The sequence below is a fragment of the Salminus brasiliensis genome, chromosome 4 (assembly GCF_030463535.1).
Source record: "Salminus brasiliensis chromosome 4, fSalBra1.hap2, whole genome shotgun sequence".
In the NCBI taxonomy this organism is placed as follows: Eukaryota; Metazoa; Chordata; class Actinopteri; order Characiformes; family Bryconidae; genus Salminus; species Salminus brasiliensis.
Genome location: NC_132881.1, coordinates 31,744,851 through 31,766,178, shown reverse-complemented (window position 1 = coordinate 31,766,178; position 21,328 = coordinate 31,744,851). Strand labels below are relative to the sequence as shown.

Below are 21,328 nucleotides of genomic sequence, written 5' to 3'. Positions count from 1 at the left end.
TGGCTTATTAATTGACTTTTTGAGAAGTAATGTAAAATAATGTTAATAATGTTTTCTTTATCGTTTTTTTTTTTAATCTTTTTAATAATTGTGTTTCTGGAGGTTCGTTTTGAGGCCGAATCTCTGACCGTTTAAACTGCCACAATGACGGTAGGATGTTGACACTGGACTGTTTTTAATTATTTGTCAGGACACCAGATCGTCCAAACCCTCACATTCCGAATTTCTTCAGTGAAGCACAGACGATCAGCAGCATGTTTTATTTCCACTGTCCTCCTCAGCTCGAGGGAGAATGCTGTAGGACAAACTCGTGTAAGTACTTTTCCTTTTACTTTACAGGCCTGCATGGACATTGTTATAAATTAATGTCATTGCTTACTGAACTGAACAATTCAGAAAATAACGAATTCGCGTCGTCTTGAGCGGAATAATTCTAATTAACGAGAAATTAAATGAGAAAAAACAAAAGGTAAAGTTTCACTTCGTTTCAGTGGGTATTAAAGGAGTCAGCGTTGTTTTTTGTTGTTATTGTTGGTGGCGGTGTTTTTTTGGCCATCACTTCAGTGAGAGGCACTTTTGCCCTGGAGCCGTGGCTTTATTGTTGGGCTCAGATGGTTCATGAAGAGCTTTTCAGTGCTCCTCATTCTCCAATTCAGCTCCATCCCTCCAAACTGCTCCAAAATTCATCAGTCCTGCGGGGAAAGCCGCTGGAGGAATAAAACTTTAAAGACGAGCTCAAGAACAACTGTTAAAACACTAATCAGGTTTTGACGATTGAAAACGTGCAGTTTTTAAATTGAGACTGTAAATCAAATCCGACTTGCAATTTCAGTGAACACCAATGGCTTTGGAAATCATTCCTCTGGAGATTTCGATGATGGTTTTCTCAGGAGGAAACAGCGAAGGAACCGGACAACCTTCACCTTACAGCAGGTGGGTTCATGTAGCCTATTTACAGCGAGTACAGTGCATACACATACTTACACATCAGCTTTAAAATATGTACTTTTAATTTTATAGAGCCTATGTCAACTAAAGACATTGACTGTGTAGATTAAATAAGAGTTAAAACACTTATCCTGCCGCTTATTCATTATTCTTATTCTTGAAAAAGGTCAGCGATGGTTAACGTGTGTTCTTCATTCGTTCAAATGATTTTGTTTTTGCAGCTGGAAGCTCTGGAAGCCGTGTTTGCCCAAACCCACTATCCTGACGTGTTTACGAGAGAAGAGCTGGCCATGAAAATCAACCTGACGGAGGCCCGGGTCCAGGTAATGCCCCCCACTTCCCCTCCTGCTCGTTCGAACCACCCCCCACTGCCCCCTCCTGCCCCGAGCTACACTGCGCCCCAGCCCGGCGGGCTATAGAGCCACTCTGTCATTTCCGCGGTGCACTTTAATAACATCAACATAATGTGGAATATTAGATTAGGTTGATTAATCGGTCATTCATAATTAACTAGTGATAATGTTCTCCACTCATTTGCCCGCGTCTCTAAGGTATAAAGATTACTTAGATGTTTTTTTTTTCCATTTCTGGGCTTCAGAACAGGAAAAAAAGAAGACGCAGTGCTTTGGAGAGCTGGGGGAGAGCCAGGCTGTAAAATGTCCAGCTCAGAGCCAAATGTCCTCTCAGCCACGCCAGCACCTGAAAACCTCCCTGTTTGTGTTTCGCTGCCTCACAAACAGTGGTGATATTATAAATTTGCCCGCGTGTAATTAAATCCAGCGTGTCCTGTGTGTAATTTCCTGCATTCCAGATTCGCTTTTGGGTTTCCTTGTGAGCGCAGATCTAATTGTAAGAAATATAATAGTTTGCCTTTAGTTCCCCAGGGTCATCTTACTATCGCTTAAAACCAATGACTGCAGAGCGCTAATGGAATTCGCTGCTGTAAATTAGGGATGGTAAACAAATTATTTCACTCTAATCGGATTACCACATTCGTATTATTAAATCTGAACATGAATCAGTTGCAGCATGCAGGGATATTAAACTTACATTATTATTAGGGAATAAATTTTCTCTTTGTTGTAGCATTGTAGGCGCCCAGCACACTCTGCACCCCTCCACTCACCCCCCATCCTTTTCTCTTTTTTTTTTGAAAGTGTCAATTGGCTTTGGTTGCATTAAGAACAAACTGCAAATTGAGATTAATGGTGCAATTATAGACCATTCAGTGCTGGGGGATCATGACTTCTAGCTGGAAGGTGCAAGGGTGAGATAATGTTGCCACAATTACATTCGGAATATTGTTGTCCTGCCAGTAAACTGTTGTCTCCCATTATGCTGAGTGAATGCTATATGTGTAGGCCTTGTGTTGGGCTTGTGTTTTTTTTTTGTTTGTCTGTTGACATCATTGTACCTTTGCACAATGCCGGCCAGGCAGTGGAGATATGACTCCATTATGCCCCCTTTCCTATTCAAATATGATTAATGCGTTAGAGAGCACAGACTTAATCGAATCTGATGTTGTCAAACAATCACTAAATAGGGAAATAAACGACTTCATCACGGCGCTCTCTCAGAAGCAGGGAGACTGTCAGTAGGAAGTCATTAAAAAATGATAATGAAAAATTGCTCAATTAAATGTTGTTATAGGCAATGACCTTCATTCAATTAAGACACAAGAACTTGGGTGCATATGCTCAGCAATTGTGCTCATGAAGTTTGAAACAAGTCCACTTGCAGTCCACTCGTGGGGAGGTACAGCTGGCAAAGGCTTAAAAGCCAGCACAGCAAAATACTCAGAAATTCTGTAGAAATAAACATAGCAATAGATTTTTATATCTGGCTGAATGAATGCACTCTAATGCCATTATTACTGTATGTCAGACTGACAAACAACAAAAGGACAAAAAATAGACTAAAAAACATTAGTTACCTTTATTATGTTGAAGTTAACACATCTCATACTTTGTTTCCAGGTGTGGTTTCAGAACCGGAGAGCGAAATGGAGAAAGACCGAGCGAGGCAGCTCAGATCATGAGGGCAGTAAAGAGCAGATGAGTGACGGGGCCGCCCCTGCTAGAAACCTCAGCCAGTCCCCTGTGGATCAAAGCAGAAACAAAAAAGAACCTCTGGAAGCACAACAGAAGTATGTTGGCCACCTGTTAAAATGACTATGATGCACGGAGGTCACTTGTGTCTGAGTTTGCATTAGATATAAACCTTCAATCTTTCTTGCTCATTTCCCAGTATTAACAGAGCGGTTGGTCCTGGGGGGCCTTTTTTCCCATCCTGTTTGCCTGGGACTCTTCTGAACACTGCGACTTATGCCCAAGCTTTGTCACAAGTGGCCACTTTAAAAGGTAACTTTCAAATATACTGTAATTGTAAATTATACATTTCATACAATGTGTCTCAGACAAGAGTGAAAGGATACGTTGCATTTTATATTCTGCAGTCTGACCAATTAAAATCCCATTACCAGTACCTCTGAAAATAAGTATTTTGTAATATTGTATATTAGGATATGTTATATATTAGCAAATGATATATAACAATATTAATATTATTAGATCATCTTGATTAGGTTTGTTAGGAAAAGGCATCACATTGCATGATTTAATCAGAGTTAAATAGACAAGCTACCATCACAACATTTTCTATCAATGTTGTATTTATTTCCAAATGGCCTTCCACACTGGTTGACTTTCGACTGTGTCAGAAAGTGCTAAGTGTCTCTGTATGTAATAAAAATCACTCTGTAATGAAAGCAGAGTGCACTGAATGATTGGGCTGATTAACCTAGCATAGCTATAAAGCTCTTACACGAATCTTCTTTTGTTTATTCCAGCAGGAAGCCCCCTTTGCTCTTGCTGTGTGCCAGACCCCATGGGCCTGTCCTTCCTCCCTCCCTACGGGTGCCAAAGTAACCGGACGGCCAGTGTGGCAGCGCTGCGCATGAAGGCCAGGGAACACTCTGAAGCTTTGCTGCAGTCAGCTAACCTGCACGGGGCAGGAGCTGCAGGCCTGGGTCACAGCCCTAGCACTGTTGGAGGGGGAGACTCCAGTCCTGGTTCTAGTTCCTCAAAGGTTCCAACCCAAGGAACTTCCCCTGACAAGCAGCTGCATTGCCCCAAGGAAGGCCCGGATAAAAAATAAGGGAGCCCTTTCACCCAGAACGCACGTTTCGTCTCGATATAAGGATTTACAATCTCATGACGAATGCCTGCTGCCCCTTCCTCACATGCACTGATGTACAGCAGAGGACGAGGTGCTCAGTGCATTCTACTATTGTAGAATTTGAGTGTTTGTGCATCAAACTATTTATTCAATTGTAATTTATCTATTATTGTTACATTTTGCTCATTATTATTGACTGATATGTTTGCCCATATGCCATATTGCCAATGTAACAGGTTTGGATTGTGGACGGACTCTGAATGCACTGTGTAGGGGACGTTTTTACCCTGGCTGCCAATGTGAATTCATATTTTTCAAACCACTTTGATGTAGGGCTTATACTGCCTTGTATACTGTGAAGTCAGGTGATGTTAGAAACTGCATTGTGTCAAGAACAATTTCTTAATGTAAAACTAAATATATACCATGCACAAATATAAGACCTAATGTGAAATAATGATAATAATAATAATAATAACAAAAATATGCAAATGTATATCTTTTGTGTTGTCTTGACTTGGCATACAATGTGGGAAAGCAATTTTATTTTCACTGGACATGACGACGTGACAATAACATATAGCATGTGACACTCTTTTTGTCATCACATCTGCAAAGCAACGCTGGACAGTGAGTGTTCTCACTCTGGTCCTGTTTTGACACGCTCTTTAAAGCAATTAAACATGTAGGCCTTCATGTACATCTCCTGTTGCCTATTGCTCACACCATCTGGCTGTGATCAATTATTAATTCACTTCTCTGTCTATATGAAAGGTACTGCTGAAAAGCGGAAGCAATGGCCTTATTATCTTATTATTTATTTAGTTTAACGTACACCACTGTCTCTTCCTTGTTTGACGTGTGGCCAATTTATGCTGGTTCCAAACTCAAGCTGAAGATGGTCATTGGGGTCATGTAGGTTGGGTCATGTACATACTGAAGTGGATTATATACTATGAGACACATTCTTAATGGATGATGCAGGATTTCAGAGTATACATACAGATATTTTAGATGGATATTCTATGCTATATTCTATATGTACGTAGATACAGACAGTTGCAGGTGTATCCTAGATATACGCAATATCAGAGAGGGGTGTGCTTTATTAGTAATCAAACTGGTGTACAGGCGGGTATTTGCAGGGTTGTCTAGTAAAATAAAGCACAATGGCTTGTTCAGCCTTGATTGCCAGAAACAGCCACAATCAGTATGAGAAAGGAATCTTTTGGAACCTCACTATTCACTAATCCCTATTTCCAAGGTAAAAGTAAATTTCAGTATTCCTTTGAGGAGTGAAACAGGATTTTGTACTACTACAACAAGAAAAAATAAGCATTTTATCTTGTCATCTTTTTTAGAAAGTCTGTCTTCTAAGTCTAAGTCCAGTAGACATATTGACCATCACAATTCTACAGAAAAGCACATAAATGAAGGGTCAGTCATGTGGATGTATGCATATGAAAAGGACTTAAATTGATTAAATTTATGTCCTTGAGGATTTTCAGGAAATTACTTTTGATAGTCAATAACACAATTAAGCAAACTACACACACATTAGCATGAATAATTGATATGGAATTATGTATCATCACAAAGTACGGCTTTAATAATTCATGATGCGACACCCTACCGACATGGTAGAGGCAGATAATGTCAAAAGTGCTGCCTAGTGGCAGAGTGTACGCTGTGCTGTTTTTCAGAAGAATGCATTTTTTATTGCTTCATGAAAGTCTGTGTGTATGTGTGGATGTATGTGTGTGAGCTCAAGTAGCTCAATTTAATACTGAAGTGTATAATTTAGGCTAACATTGTCCAACTTGTACAGGCAGCTGATTACTGATGGTATAAAAGTATCAATAAACATAAAAAATAAACTCCAGGTGATGCTCAGCGTAGCAATCATTCTGAAGTTCTGATCATTTAGTAAAATGTTAGAAGCTGAGACATTTATTTTTCTACAACTTTTTCTAGGCATGCACACTGTTAGGAATAAGGTGCCACAAAGGATTCTTTTGCTGCTACCATATAAAAACCATTTTTTAAAAAGAGATTTGAGTGTGAAGACCATTGGAATTAGTTAAGAACCTTTACATTCATGTCTTTAAACCTTTAAAAGTTTCTTCACCCACATCTCTTTTATAAAAGTGGTTCTTCTATGTGATCTCTTAAAGAACCCCTTGTAGCATTTTCAAGAATGTATAGAAAAATATTATAACAGATTAAACAGACTCTCACAACAAACTGTTGTCTGGAAGTCTGTAAGGTAGGTCCATTGGTTTGTCAGCATTAAAGGCCTAGGTTCTACATTCTACAAAGGGTTCTCTGGTAAGGCCTGTAGGTTAAATGTTGTGATAAGTTATGTAGGGCTATTAGTAGAACATCCACTGAAACTCCCCCAGAGTTCAACTTTGCATTGTAGTCCATGACAATAGAGCACTGTTTAGAGGAAAGTGGTAATGTCTCTTCTTTGAGAAACTCCACTGCATGTCTTTGAGAAAGGAACAGTTTTAGGGAAATTTCTTGTTAATAATCAATTTTCAAAATGAGTTATTACAGTGCAGAGACAAATAGGCTGCGATGGTTTAAACAATCAAGAGTTTGTTTAGTAAGCTACATTTGAAGAGAGGTTTTAGTGACACTGAAATGTCCATGTGGATTATTGATTATTCAGTGCCATTACATACATTCCAGCAGTAATTCATTCTATTATGAGAAGCATTGTTATATCAAATTAGCTGGAGAGTAGCCAAGCAAACCTAGAAAAAAATGATAACACAAATCATTTGTTTCAAATTCTGTTTCAGTGATGTTAATGGGTTCTTTTGTTCCATTAATGATACATTGTCAGTAAAGCTATATCCAAACTCTGGAGAACTGCCTGTTTGGAGATATAAGCCTGCTGCACAGGCCATGATAAGGGCAGTTTGTTCGCATCACAACTGCTCGTACCTGCATGAGGGGATCAATAACTCAATCAATTTAGTTCATCTGTGGTAAAAATAATACTGACAGAGAATTTGTTAATGCATCTAATAGTGCTCTAATGGTTCCCAGTAACTTGCTCAGACACACACACACACATAGACAAATAAATAAATAAATAATCATGTCTAATGGTGATCAGGCAACCTTTTTTCTCTGAGCTACAATCACAGAATACGGCAGGTCACTATATATATATATATATATATATATATATATATATTTTTTTTTTTTTTTTTTTTTTTTTTTTTTTTCTTCACATTCACAGATACGTGCAAGATATTAAATATGGTAAACCAAGAGCTGCCTTAAATACACATGCATGACAGAAGTGGCTAAATTATGGTTATATATGTAGAAATTAACATATATAAATAAACCCAGAGGTTTAAATTATTTATTTTAATAACAATTTAATTTGATTAATGGCTAAATATTTTTAAACAAGTACTATGCATTTGGAATTTCACAACCAGGACAGAGTGACAGCAAGCTACAATACTATCAGAGTCCACTAGAGTGGTCTGTTGTGCACCTACTGTGATCACTTATAGCACCGTGAGCAAATCTAGGCAGTTAGAGGTGTGAAGAAAGTCAAAGAATGTAAAATTGCTGAAATGAATGTTGCAGTTAACGTCTGCAGAGTTATAAAACCGCTGCTACAACAGAAAAAAATGTACTCAGCAAACCAAATAGCCATTCATTCTTTATTTTAATAACCAGGTACTGTATTGTGACTCTTGAAAAAAAAATCAAAGGTGTAATTTACAAATGCAAGTTCCTTTTAAAAGGTATAAGCTTAGTCATACAGAATACACCTGATGATTTTCATTCACATGTATTTATCACTAAATGAACTCTACCAAACCAGAAGAAGAGTTACCTAAACAAAAAAGAGTTCTACCTAATAGGCAATGAACTGTGTGGTAGATCTGAAACACAATCAGGGTGACCTTTTTCATGGATAATGTGGACCATATTTGTACACAAAATCTCATCATAATAATTTTAACAAATTCTTCATGCAGTTTGTGCATATTCACCTGCTAAGGGGGTTATAAATAACATTGTTTCAGTTCCAGCCACTGTAAATTCTCACACATTAATTTACATATGGAAACAAATGCTTACTTTTGTAAAACGTTTGAATGGTTAATGGCAAACAGTGCTGACTGTGAATTCCAGTGACTCCTGTGTGATTGTCATGCTGGTTGGTGGTGGTGGTGCAACATGTCCAGACAGTGCAGTTGAAGCTAGTTATTAAGCACCTAACACCATGAGATAATATACATGTACACTGCTAATTTGTATTTTTTCTAAACACCTTTAAAATGGAATGCTTAACAGATCTGTCCTTAACACTGTCAAAACATCATAAACAACCCTGCTTCTACTATCGCTACAGATTGCTGTAAAAACCTCTGCAGTTTAACAGCAAGCCTTAAAAATCATTCCCAAACAGCACAACAAGGTATTTAATGAACCAGCAAATAAGTTCTTATTCAAGAACTTAAGAAAGAGGTCAAATATACATTCATATTTTTCTCATATTTGTGTACATACAAATCCAGTTTTACAAATTTACTTCCAAAAAAGCCTAGCCAGTCGAGATCAGTCAGGTGCTCTCCATAGCAAAGTCCTCTAATTCGCTCATTGTTATGATATCGGTATGCCTTGGAGGAAGCTTGACGTTATTTTCTGGGTACAAAGAGTCATGGCTAGATTGTTCATGTGACCTATACACAGCATTGTTGTTATTGTGGCACTTCGGCCTAGACGTCTGCTGCCTCCCTGGTTCTCTGCTTGCTTCTAGCTTATTCTGTTCTTCCACAAGAGTGGCTGGTGCTGACATCTGGGATGATGACCTCAAGGAAGGTAAGGTTGATACAGACATGGGCAGAAAGCCAGGGTATACTACATATGAGTGATTCAACACCTCCACAGGCTGGGGCTGTGATAGGGTGCTCTGAGTCCTCTGGCGCACATTGAGCTGGACGTATTTACCTGTCTCAGGGTCAAAAAACATCTTTGTCTTGACCTGGACTGGCATGTCCACCATGAAGTACTGCCCTGAGTTTGGATCCTGCAAGAGTTTTCTCTGGGTCACTGGGAAAGGATGGGCCACAAGGCTAGGTGCAGGAGGTGCGTAATTCGGTTCAACATGGTAGTGGGATATGGGCGGTGAGGCGTGTACAGTGTGATTTGTTGATATTAGCTCCATAGGGGAAGACGGCAGACTGGAGAAAGCTCGGACTGGCTTGGTCTCAAGCTGTCCTTGGCTATCAGAAGTCATCTTTGCCTCTGCCTTTTTGATCCTCCTTGTAGTAAGCTTCTGAGCACGCCGAAGAGCCTTATCAGATTTTGGAGGAACAACAGGTGGTTTGCCCATTGATCTTATGTCACTACATGCTGATTCAGGCCTTTCATAGCAGGATGATTCTGGCCTCTCATAGCAGGATGATTCTGGCCTCTCATAGCAGGATGATTCTGGCCTTTCATAGCAGGATGATTCTGGCCTTTCGTAGCAAGCTGATTCGGGCCTTACATAAGTACTTCTGTTGCTCTTCATCTCACGTGAAGCTGTACCATCTGTCATGACTACAGAGCTCCCTGCAAAACTCCCTACATCCTCTGACACTGTGCTGATGACAGACCGAGTTTCATCATCTTCAAACACTTGACTCCTTCTGCGGTAGCTCCTGGGATCTTTTGCAGCTGTAAACTCTGCCGAAGGCAAACCATGTTGGGATTGGAACTCTCTTGCTCTAGGAAGTCTTTGTGAAGCCACTGCTGGCTCGTACAAGACTGGAGGGTTTGCAGACTCTTTGGGATGATACTGGTGATCATGCTCATCTTTCTCTGAACCACTCCCGATCTCTTTTGGGGAGCCAAGCTTCAATTCTTCAGAAAATGATCTATGGAAACGCGGCTTAACAGCTTTAGTAACAGAGGAAGTCCTTATAGTGTTATCTTTCACTCTGAACATGGTGGGCTTTCCCATGGCTGGAGAGGATGCATTGGACCGTGGCCTTGTTGTCTCAATTTCAGGTACCTCTTTTTTCAAAAGACTTGTGTTATTTAATGGTAATGCTTCATGCATTTCTTTTGGTTTTGGTTCACCTTCCAAGGTACTGACAGTGTAGTATTCAAGCTCCTCCACTTTTTCTGCATCATTCATTTCTAGTGAAACTGCATTTGTTCGGTCGTCTGCTTGCTTATTCACTTCATTAAGTAAGCTTCCCATTGATGTTTGTGGTAGGGATTCTTGATTTTTTACATGAGCATGAGTGTCTTTTTCCAGCAGTTTGCCATGAACTGGTTTTCTGATCATGACTGGATCATCATTCTTGCCTTCAACCTGTGACACCAGAGTATGCTTAACTTGTGCAACTGATGACTGATGAATCTCATGACTTCTTTGATGTCCGTAGTGTTGTTCAGTCAAAGATAGCCTTGCATTTGATTGCATTTGATTTGTTAATGCCTTATCTTTAGTACTTCCTGTTTCTTTAACAGCAACTCTATCATCTGAGCTTATAGCCAAGGAAGAGACATTCGGATGAGAAAGAGTCTCCTTCCTGGGTGTGAATTGATTATGTCCCTCAAGCAGTCCTTCAGTAATTCTGCTTCTCTGAAATGATCGTCTTTCTCTGTCATGGACTTGTAGAGGCGTTTTTGGGTGGCTAGGCTTCTCATTACTCTTATTCACAGTTAACTCTCTCTTTGCCTCAGCATAAGGAATGAGCGGATTCCCATGTAAACCTTCCTGTGGTTCTACAGATGCTAAATTATACTTGCGATAGGTGTCTATTTTTTGAAGCAAGTCTTTCTCGCTAGTGTTCTCATCTTCAGCAGATATGACTCTCAGTCTAGCATAGTCTGCTAAAGCTGATATATCAGGCCTACTCTTCTTTTCCCTCTGCATGACCTCTGACTTAGTGGAAGTGCCCTCTTTGTTTCTAGGCACCATATCATGGTGATTAGTCCCAATACAGCTTTGTTCATCATTTGTATTTGCTTTTGTTTCTGGCAGAAATCCTTTCCCTGGATGATACTGGTAAACATTAACGCGATCATGTGAACCTTCTCCAGTGTTTCCTGTCTTCTCTTTAATGTTATGACTGTTATCTTGAACCACCACAGCACCAACATTACTTTTTGCTTGTCCATCTTTCCTAACTTTGTCCACTGTAACTGTGTCATCCTTTTTGACTTGGGGGTGAGCTGTTCCTTCCTTATCATCCTTTTTTGATTCACCTTCTGTACCTTCCTCAACTTTAACCAGATTGGCTTTCTTGACATTTTTCTTATTTACTGATGTGATTTCATCTTTCGCATTTTCTCTCTGTCTAGGTGCTGATTCATCTTTCCATTTCTGAACTCTTTCTGATCCACCCTCTGTCAGGCTCATAACAGTTAGAGGTTTTTGTCCTACAGGCTTCTGAGATGTTGCACTTTGAGCATTTACACTCTGAGGCAACATCACATTTCTGGCACTTACATTATCTGTCCTAATTTGTTTCTGTTGATCAGGCATTCTGTCTTGGAGTGTAGCAATGTCTTTGTCTACTTTGTGCTGATCTATATTTACTTTTGTGTTTTCCAGAGGTGCATTTGGAGCTTTAAATAGACTCTGGTCCACCTTTATGGAGGTAGAGGCATTTTTATATAGATCCTCACTAACACTACAATTCTCTTTGACTGTTTTCTGTTTATTACTGAAGGTAGTAACTCCAGGCTCATTTCTCACGTCATTTGTTTCATTGCTTGTCTTGAATTTGGCTTGCTCTGGTACTGAGAGCTCATTTTTCCAGACTAACTCTTTTTTGATGTTTTGTAAAGCTTTGTTGTCTTTTATTGGGGCATGTTCTTTACTCTGTACTGCTGGTTTAACTACATTTCGTTCACATTCATCCTTTGTCCTGTGTTCCAACTTTAGTTCCTTTGTCTCAATTATTTCAGTAATTGCCTTCTTACGCTGAACTGGTGGTGTGTCTGGTTTGAGCTTATTTAAATGTGTTGTGTCTTGCTTTGGAACCTTGTTAGAGCCATCATATTTAGCCTTTTCCTTCTCTACAGTTTCACTGACCTTACCATCTTTAACAGATACAGTGTCCTTAGAATGGGACGGTGTAGCATCACCGGAGTAATTGCCAATTATTGTAGTGCTCTTACTAATGTTTGTAGAACTTGTAGAAATGTCAGCTTTTTGATGATCATTTTCATTTGCCACTACCACTTTTTTGCTAAGTTCACTCTCATCGTCATTCTCTTTCTCTCTTGCTAAATCAACTGCCTTCACTTTCTGTCCAACTTGCTTTTTCCCATTCAGTTTAACATTGTCATTTCTTGTGTTTTGCTTTGAAGCAAAAGTAGGCTGAGCAACCTGACTGTCTACACAAGTTGTCTTGATCTTTGATTTAGGTGACTTTTGTCTTTCTGAAATATCCAGTTCATTTTGTAGTCCAAGCTGCTTTTTATCATTTGTGTTTTTATCTGAATTTGCAATAATTCCAGCAGCTTCTTGTGTCAATCCTCCATTAGTTTTCATTAAGTGAGTAATATGTTGCTCATTTTCTTCACCTTTCTTTATAAGGTCAAGGTTTTCTTCCGGAAGATTATCTTTGCTTGTTTCTTGACGATGGGGCCCAGCAATATCATCTCTGATTGTCTCTGAAGATAAAGAGTGATCATTCACTGAGTTTTTCTGTAATTTCTCAGAGAGCTTATTTGTAGATTCATCTTTTTCTTTTTCTTGCGTTTTATCTGGTTCTTTTTGGTCTGATTTGCGATGAAGCCCATATTTGGCCAAAAGGCTCTCATACGATGAACTAATATTGTTCACCTCACTTGATCTACAATAATCATGTTTATCATTTGTTGCTGGTGATTCATACTTTCTTATTACAGGTTCTTTTTCTGCCTTGTCAGAACTGAAAAGCACTCTGGCCTCTTCACTGTCACTTGCTTTACTTTCAAGATGGTCTGTTTCTGTTTCCTCATTTTTATTACCAGATGTTTCTCCTTCTTTCTCTGCTCCCTCTGTTGAAAGCTGTTTTCCACCAAAACTATGAGTATCTTGGCTTACAAGCCCATCTGTCATGGAACTATCAGATATGCTTGACACACAAATGGTATAGATAACAGGTTCGTCCTCTGAAACAACATTTGCTGATTTGCTTGATACACGTATACTGTATATTACAGGTTCATCTGCTGGTGCATTTTCTTCTTTGCTAGGGATGTGAATTATCTTGCTTTCAGCTTCAGGATTTATGATGTCAGAACTTTTGTCTTGTGCTGTCTGGCTATCCATCTGTTCATCTGTATTATTTATTGTAACATTTAGTGATGTGGGCTTTTCTGGTGATTTCTCATTTTCAGTGCCTGTGGGTTTTGAGTAGTTCTTGTTCAGTGTACTCTTGTCCTTAACCTGTTTTATTTCCTTAGATGCACTTGCTACTTGTTCACTGGCGTCCTTTTCACATTGGATCTGATTTTCACTATCTGGGCGTCTGTCACTGTCTTGTTGAAGCTGGTGATCAATGCTTCCTGTTACTTTTTCACTTGTCTTCAATATTGGGCTGTTTGGGTATATTGAACCTCTAGTTTCCTGTTTTGAATAAGAGATCTGTTGTGTTTCATCTTTTTCTGAGTGTGGATTGCCTTCAGTCTTTCGTTTAAGTTCTTCTTGCAGAAAACGTCCATTCACTTCAGTAGATATACTGTTCATTTTATCCTTCTTATTTGCTCCTAATGTTGGATTTCCTTTGTTTCTTTCTACATTTTCAAATGGCTTTACTTTATGTGTATCAACATGCTGCAGCTGCTGAATGCTGGAGTTTTCATTTGTTTTAGATGTGACATCTTGTTTTGCACACAACTCCAGAGTTTCCTTTTCTTTGGCATATGAGGTCATTATCTTTGTAGAATCTGGTGCCTCATTAGCATTGAAAGAGGCATCTCCATGTGTAAGTTCTTCATCTTTTGTAGAATTTGCCTTATGTATATTTAATGGAGCGTTTTTGTTGTCTGAAGAGCCCAGTGCTGATTCAACAGGGGGAGCTCCATCTTTTAAGCCAGTCCAGTCTGATGGATGTCTTACTTGTCTTGCACTTATTCCAAACATCTTTTCATTCGATTCCTTATTCAGCCTTTCTTTCAAAGCATTGCTTTGACTTTCACGGTGCAGCTTTTCCACTGAGGGTCTGGTTGTTTCTGTCAAGTCAGTGCATTTATGATCAGTTGGAACATTGCTGGCAGTAGTTTTATCCACCTTGGCATTTGATGGCTGCTCTTCTGTTTTGTTTACAGAGTGATCAAGGGACTTAACCTGCTGTAAATCGCTGTATGTGGTAGGAGAGCAAGGTGTTATTTTTCCAAAGCCAACATATTTTGGACTTTCCTTGCCCTTTGCAGCAACTGTTCGGTTGTCTATAGGATTTGCACTGTATATTGTAGGCAGGTCATAAGATGCTTGTGCTTCAGTCTTGACAACCGATGCCTCTGTTTTGACAGACTTCATAGCTGGAGAGTTTGTCACATATTTGGCAGGAACTGGTTGACAGGCAATGCTTTCATTTACAGATTGCTCTTTCTGGTTCTCTATGGTGGACTTATTCAATTCTTCCCAGACTTCACAAGATTTCTTTTCTGCCTCTGTGATCTTTTCATCTTGAGATGACTGTGTCCGTTGAGTAAGTGGTTGTACTTTTGTCCTTTCTTTCTCATTATTAGTAAGTTTATCATCTTTCACTGCTTCATTATTTTTCTCTGAGAGTGCAACTTCTGCCTGGGGCCCTATTGCTCTTTTAGGTAATGTAATTTCTTCTGTGGTAAAAGGTTCATACATTGGGCCATCCCTGTGTTCTTTGTATAAAGTTACACTTGAATACGTGATGTCTTGAAAAAGGTGATTCAGTTTTTCTGCAGTTATTTCCTTCTTTGGTGACAGGACATCCTGGCTCACTTGTCCTTTTGCACTGTTTACAGCTGTATTTTGCTTTACTGGATTTCTTGATAAAATACCTTGTTTAGCAAGACCCTTTTCTTTAATGGCCGATATCTCCTTCTGAGCATGTGCCTTCAATTTTGAAGTGAGTATCTCCTGTTTGGTTTGGCCTCTTTCTTTGTATGAAAGTGGTTTTGGTGAGATCATATTCTCTTTATTCATAAACGTTTCTTTTCCTGACTTGTCCTTTATGGCTGTCCCAATATTTACAAATCCTTCACTGGGAATATGAGACGTATTTCTGATGTAACCATACGCTACATTTACATTGTCATGTTTGAGGGCAGGATCTTGAGTCATTTGTTGCTCTTTTATTTTAGATGCAAATATTTTGGTTTCTTCAGCTATATCAGATGGAAAAGCTTGATTATTAAATTTAGTAGGCTCACTAACATTTGCAGTAAAACTATGTTTATTTTCCCTGATTCTCTTTGCTTGTTCATTGTCTCTGACTGAAAGAATATCATTAATGCTAAATTTGTCTTCTCTTGCTTGTGAACTGTTATTATTTGGCTCCGTACCTTGAATGTTTAGCTTGTTAATGTCTCCTTTCATCCCCCTGTGCTTTGTTTGATATATCAACTTGGGGGCCATAGAGTCATGTGGCTTGTGTTCTCCAGTCTTGGCTATGTCCTCTGTATTTAAATTTCTTCGAGTTGTTCTTGTTTTGTATGCTGTGTTTTGCTGGGAAATATCAGATACATCTAATATAGGGTGTGCATGATGTGTTTCGGCTGGTTGTTCTGATTTCTTTAAATTTTGCTGCTGTTGTAACGGTATACTGACATCATCCATAATGCGCCTGTTTTCAGTTGCTGCAATATGCCACTGTTTGTTTGGCTCATATTTGTATGGCTGATAAGCAACAGATCCTTCATGCTTTTGATGTTTCTCCTCCAATGAAATGGAAGATTGCATTTTCTGACAACAATCTTTTTCAGCAGTTATATGACTTGTATCATATTGCATATTTCTTTGAACTTTATCATGTCTGGTAAAGCTTGATTCTTTTGGGGGAGACGATGATTTGTATGTATTATTTTGGAATTCATACAAATTTTGAGATGCTGGGAGTGCATTTGTTGGATTACCTTGTGCAGGTCTGTTTGTGTATGGATATTTCTGTGAAACTCCTTCTGTGTCCTGGTCCTCTTCCTCCTTTACAAGCCGACCCTGTTTTATGTTCTCATTCACTTTATGAATGTATGTTTCCTTTCCTGTGGTGTAGCTGCTGTTGACTGAAGGTAAGTATTGCTTAGCGGTGGCTTTCCTTTGTTTATCCATTTCAATCAGAGCAGCTATCTCTCCCTTAAAAGTCAGGGAATCTTTAATTCCATTGTTATTGATCATTTCCTTGTTTGTGATATTAAGAGGTTCACGGTTTTCCCTGGAAAGGTTTTCTCCAGTCACCACATTTGTGGTATATCCAAAATTGTTTTTTCTCGCCAGGTTCTGTCTGTCAATGAGGTCATGATGACCCATATCTCTCCCACCGAAGGCCCGTTTCTCTGACATTTGAGCTGATGAACTGTGTGCTGGTGGGTGTAGTGTGCAGGCTTTTGTAAAGACGTTTTCTGGTTCTGACCTTGTAGGGCTAGGTTTTTTACTGAGGCCATACATGTGACCTTCTGAATTTCCAGTACTTTTATTCTGCGCTGAAGACAAATGTGGTGAGAAATCAAACTCTTTACTGCCTTTGTTTGAAAGTTTATCTGGGTGGTAGGAGTTAAACTGTGAGCCCCCGTAAGAGATGTTGTAATTGTCAGCACCGTAATGGGATGCTGATGTCATGTTGTGATGTAATCCATCAGCATACTCTTGGTGTTCCACAGTTTGGGATAGACAGGGTTCATAGATTTGCTGGTCACCAACTTCCCAAGAGTCCATAGAATGCTCCTGAGTGGTCGTTTGGGATGCTGACGTATCTGAAAGCCTGGATTCAAAGTCCTCTAACATTGAGGGCTGCTTATTCCTGTCTGTTATCTCCAAACTTTTAAATTTAGAAGGACTATATGTGCTCTTGACCCGCTTTCTGTTGTCTTTGAGATTGAACAGCAGACTTGATGCTTTGGATTTGTAGCTATCACGTAACTGTCTGATATCAGACAGTGGTTTCAGGTCAACATCACCCTGACCAGAGTAATCAGGAAGAGAGGGTGTATGTGCAAACTGCAGGATTTCAGAGGTTTCTGTCTCTTGTCTTCCATGAATGACTGGTGTCAGAAGCTGACTGATATTGAACGGGGTTGAACTACTGGACACTTGATTGTCCCCCACACTCTCTACTCTGTGTTGAATGTCATATGTATGCCTGCAATGAGAGAGCAAACTAGAATTTGGTCTGTGTGTTGCCTCTTTGGTTGGTGAGACTGTGGAGGGCCGATTGCTAGGCAGTTTGCTTCTTACAAAATTGTCATTCCTTCTCCATGGGGGACAGTTGGAGGCCATCTCAGATTCGCATCTCTTTTCTATGGCTGAGGCTTTTTGGATTACTGTGGACCTGGAGCGCTGAGTGGGAACCACATCCTCAATTTTTCTTCGGTTAAACCGCCTACTTTCACTTGAAAATGTGTTTGTGGCTGTTAGCTCTTTATACAGAGGTGAATCATACCACCTGGGAAACTCACTGGCTGACATAAACCCAGAAGGTTCTTCTCTTTCAAAGGGGAACCTGTTGTAATCCTTCCACAACTGAAACGGACTGAATTCACTGTGAAAGAAAAAATTTGTGGAGTTCAGTGCCTGGAACTTTGTTCTTGAGGATTTCATGACGGAAGTTGTAGTGTCCACACGGGCCATCGCAGCAGCCGACGCATGAAAGTGATTTCTGTAAGACTGAAATGGACCTGACTTAAAACTCTGGTGGTACGTGGAGGAAAATTCGGACATTTCTCTCTGAATGCTTAGCAGAGCTGACTTGTCCCATGACCCATTATTATGGTCTCTGTACTTGTCTCTTAGTAGCACAGCATCAGGAGTCCCACTGTCACAGTAGCCCTCCCTTGAGCTGAAGGCCTTAATGAGGGATGACACTCTGGAAGTGCTCCTCCTTTGTTGCCATGTTGCCTCCATAGAGCCATTGCTCATATAAGACGTGTGCTCATCTCTGAGAACCTGCTCTTGTGCTACATCCACATAGGAATGCTGGAATGTTGAGGTCACCTCAGACTTTCTCTCAGCCTCTCCGTACTGAATACCATAAGAAAGGGTCTCCTTGCTAGTGGTCTTTAAGACTTCCTTCTGCTGGACTTCTTCAGCAAAAGCCTTGTGGCGTTCAGTAGGGGAAGAGATTTCAGAGTCATTATAGATGGCCTCCTCTCCAATGCACAGGCTCCTGAAAGCACGGTCGGTGAGGTTGCTCACTTCCCTGTCTGTCTCATCCAAAAAGCTTCCCGCACTGGATGTGTCATTGAAGCCATCAGAGTATTTGTGGTGGCCCTGCATGCTTCCCCGCCTGCTTGTGTGGCGCTTTTCCAGGGAGCTCATTTCAAAAGTTCGCTCACATGAGCAGGGCACAGTTGTCCCTATCTGTCTTTTGAGATACTTATGGTGTCTTGCTTTTATGTAGTTCACCTTTCAAAAGGTGATCAGACTTTCTTTCTTTCCTGTAAAAGAAGCACACACCTGTGTCAAAAAGTGTGTGCAAGCTAGCAGTCAAAAAGACCGTCAAAAGGCAAGTATGTCCGTAGAAACACATTATTTTCTAAGAAAGGGGGCCTAAATCTTAGCATTAATACATTTTGATGCACACTGAAAATTATCTACAGAGCTCATAAACTGTGTTCAAGCTGTCCTCTCAGTATGTCTTAAACATGACCTTCATGTCCGTGTGGTTAACTGAGCCAAGCTGTTGCTATGCACAAGAGAGACTGTAATGCTCACGTGAATTATTTTTAGAGTAGGAAGACGCTTCCCATTTTCACCCTGGGTTCAAAACCTGAACGACTCTGCCTGCAGAGTCAGTAGATTGACTTCCACTGCACACAGACAGAAGACCTCCCATTTATTTCTATGTTAAATCCATTTTAGAAAGTGAAAATAGTTTGTAGCTGTTTTCAACAAAATATTTCATGAATAAATACAAGTATTGTATTGAAAATGTGAAAAAAGAGCAAAAGAAAACAAATAAACTAAAAGGTAATTCTAAATGATACCAACTACTGACACACAAATCAATATAAACGTATATTTAGTAACCAGCCCTACATCTTATAAGGAAAAAGAAATACCCTCTACTGAAAATAACATATTACATATATAATTACACATTTCATGTATATAATGAATTATGAACAATATTACATTTGCATTAATTTGGCTTTATAATGACGTGTGTCTCTATAACAACTGGTTTGTTTAATCTGTTAATATTCAGAAACACTTTCTAATTTTTGTAGCCAATTTTATTAAAAATCCACTTCTTTTATTTTAACAGTCACCTTGAAATCCTAATTTAAATACGTAATCATCTTTTGGCATTAATTTTGCAGCTGCTAGACAGTCCTCATACATGACCCAGAATAACTTTCTGATCCTCTTTTATCACCTGGCTTAGACTCCCGCTCAGAAATGAACACTACCATATCACTTTCTGAACTGCATCATGTGAAAATGCACAAATGTTCATCTAATTATCCTAAACTATTTCTGGAATGAAAATTAAACTCATCAGTGTCCAATGTGCAATAAAAAATATTATTTCCTGAAAATGTTAATGCTTTATTATAAAATATGATTATAAATATAGCATTTTAAAAATACAATTTATATAATTTATAAAAAAAGAAAAAAAAACATATTTATATATACATATATATATATATATATTTTTTTTTAAAGCTTCAAAAGGACAGCCCGTTACACTGTGAGCTTTTTTAATCAACAGTATCAACAATGGAACGGTAGTTGTAATTGGTAGTTGTAATTCTATACTGAACTGCTTGTTGGACAGCTTTATTTTTGCTAAACATTCCTATCCTATTTCCCTGATAAAACCTGATATGTTGAGGCCATGCTTAAAATGGAAGTTACATACTCATTTTCACAATTTTACAGCATTCTCCCCATAAATAGCATAAAGATTATGCTTAATAATATTGAGAGGTAAGAAAATCCATACCGGAAGCATGTAACTTATATATATATATATATATATATATATATATTCTATTAATTATATGTGGACCTATTTATTTATTTATGAATGTGTGTGTGTGTGTTTGGTTTTTAATACATTTATTTGTTATTGGAGTTTTGTTTGTTAATATTGAGCTAAATAAAAACAACTGAATTCTTGTTAGCACTTCAATGACTTTATTCACAGCCAAATGATTTTTGTCTATACATTAAAGAACCTTTAAAAGCCACGACAGTAGCATCACCAGGGGGGGAAAATGAAACACTTTTCTTACCGTTTGGCTTTGTATTCCATGTTTTAGTAGTTAGGTTGTTTCTGACTCTTCAAACAAAAGGTAATCACGATCCATAGCATACTGTGGGCGAAAATCCATAGCATATTGTGGTGGGAAGCCAAATCTCTGCAGAAAAGGGGGGCTTCTGTAAAAGTCTGTCACATCACTCTGCAGCACCACATCTGTTGTCACTCTTTCCTGAAACGGAACAAAGAGCAGAAGCAAAGCATGGTTACTTGCAAGGCCCCTGCTGCTCCACTCGAGAGGTGACGGTAGCCAGGATTCAGCGGCAGAAAACACTGAAATAGCAGTGGCTTCAGGGAGTAGGTCCACTGAGCAGTGGCATAGGCTGAAGTCTTAGGCTAGCACACGTATTGAAATAACCATTTGGTGTCAAGTAACAAAGCAAATGAAATGAACGTGGTCCAAAGTTATTTTCATACTCAAACATTAATGGTCGAATTTACCTTTTAGCAACTTTAAAAGCCACAATTCCAGTGAAAACAGGTCTGGGGTTTGAAGCAAAAACAAATATCCTCTTGTGGAGTTGTTGTGGTGGTTAGTAGGCTTCTAAGCAGAGGCACTTGCACCCAGGAGTAAAAATAGCCTGTTGCCTCACTTATAAGTGTCACACACTTTTTTGGTAGGACAGTGCAGTTGGTATCTGGTCACTGCTTGAGGTCTGTACTAGGTAAACGCAGTTAGTATCGACTGTAAAACTGAGTTGTTTAAACAATGTGTTCACTGTGCTCTGGAACACTGGAACTTTAGTGGAACCATTGAATCTAAATGAGTT

The 21,328-nt window shown here is 39.2% G+C and overlaps 1 protein-coding gene across 1 annotated transcript; it reads left to right on the top strand.

Annotated features, from left to right (window-relative positions):
* The first annotated feature begins 254 nt into the window (after positions 1–254).
* drgx (dorsal root ganglia homeobox) lies at positions 255–4,104 on the top strand. The gene is made up of 6 exons (XM_072676951.1): positions 255–312; positions 833–933; positions 1,170–1,271; positions 2,925–3,094; positions 3,196–3,308; positions 3,797–4,104. Exons 1-6 carry the CDS (start codon positions 255–257, stop codon positions 4,102–4,104), a joined length of 852 nt encoding a protein of 283 aa, XP_072533052.1.
* Positions 4,105–21,328: the final 17,224 nt, after the last annotated feature.

What these genes read in the sequence shown, in the direction of transcription:
- drgx (XM_072676951.1), top strand. Translation starts at nt 255, where the DNA reads ATGTTTTATTTCCACTGTCCTCCTCAGCTCGAGGGAGAATGCTGTAGG. An exon ending in TGACGGAGGCCCGGGTCCAG is followed by an intron (nt 1,272 to 2,924) that starts GTAATGCCCCCC and finishes CTTTGTTTCCAG; the next exon opens with GTGTGGTTTCAGAACCGGAG. An exon ending in CCTCTGGAAGCACAACAGAA is followed by an intron (nt 3,095 to 3,195) that starts GTATGTTGGCCA and finishes CTCATTTCCCAG; the next exon opens with TATTAACAGAGCGGTTGGTC.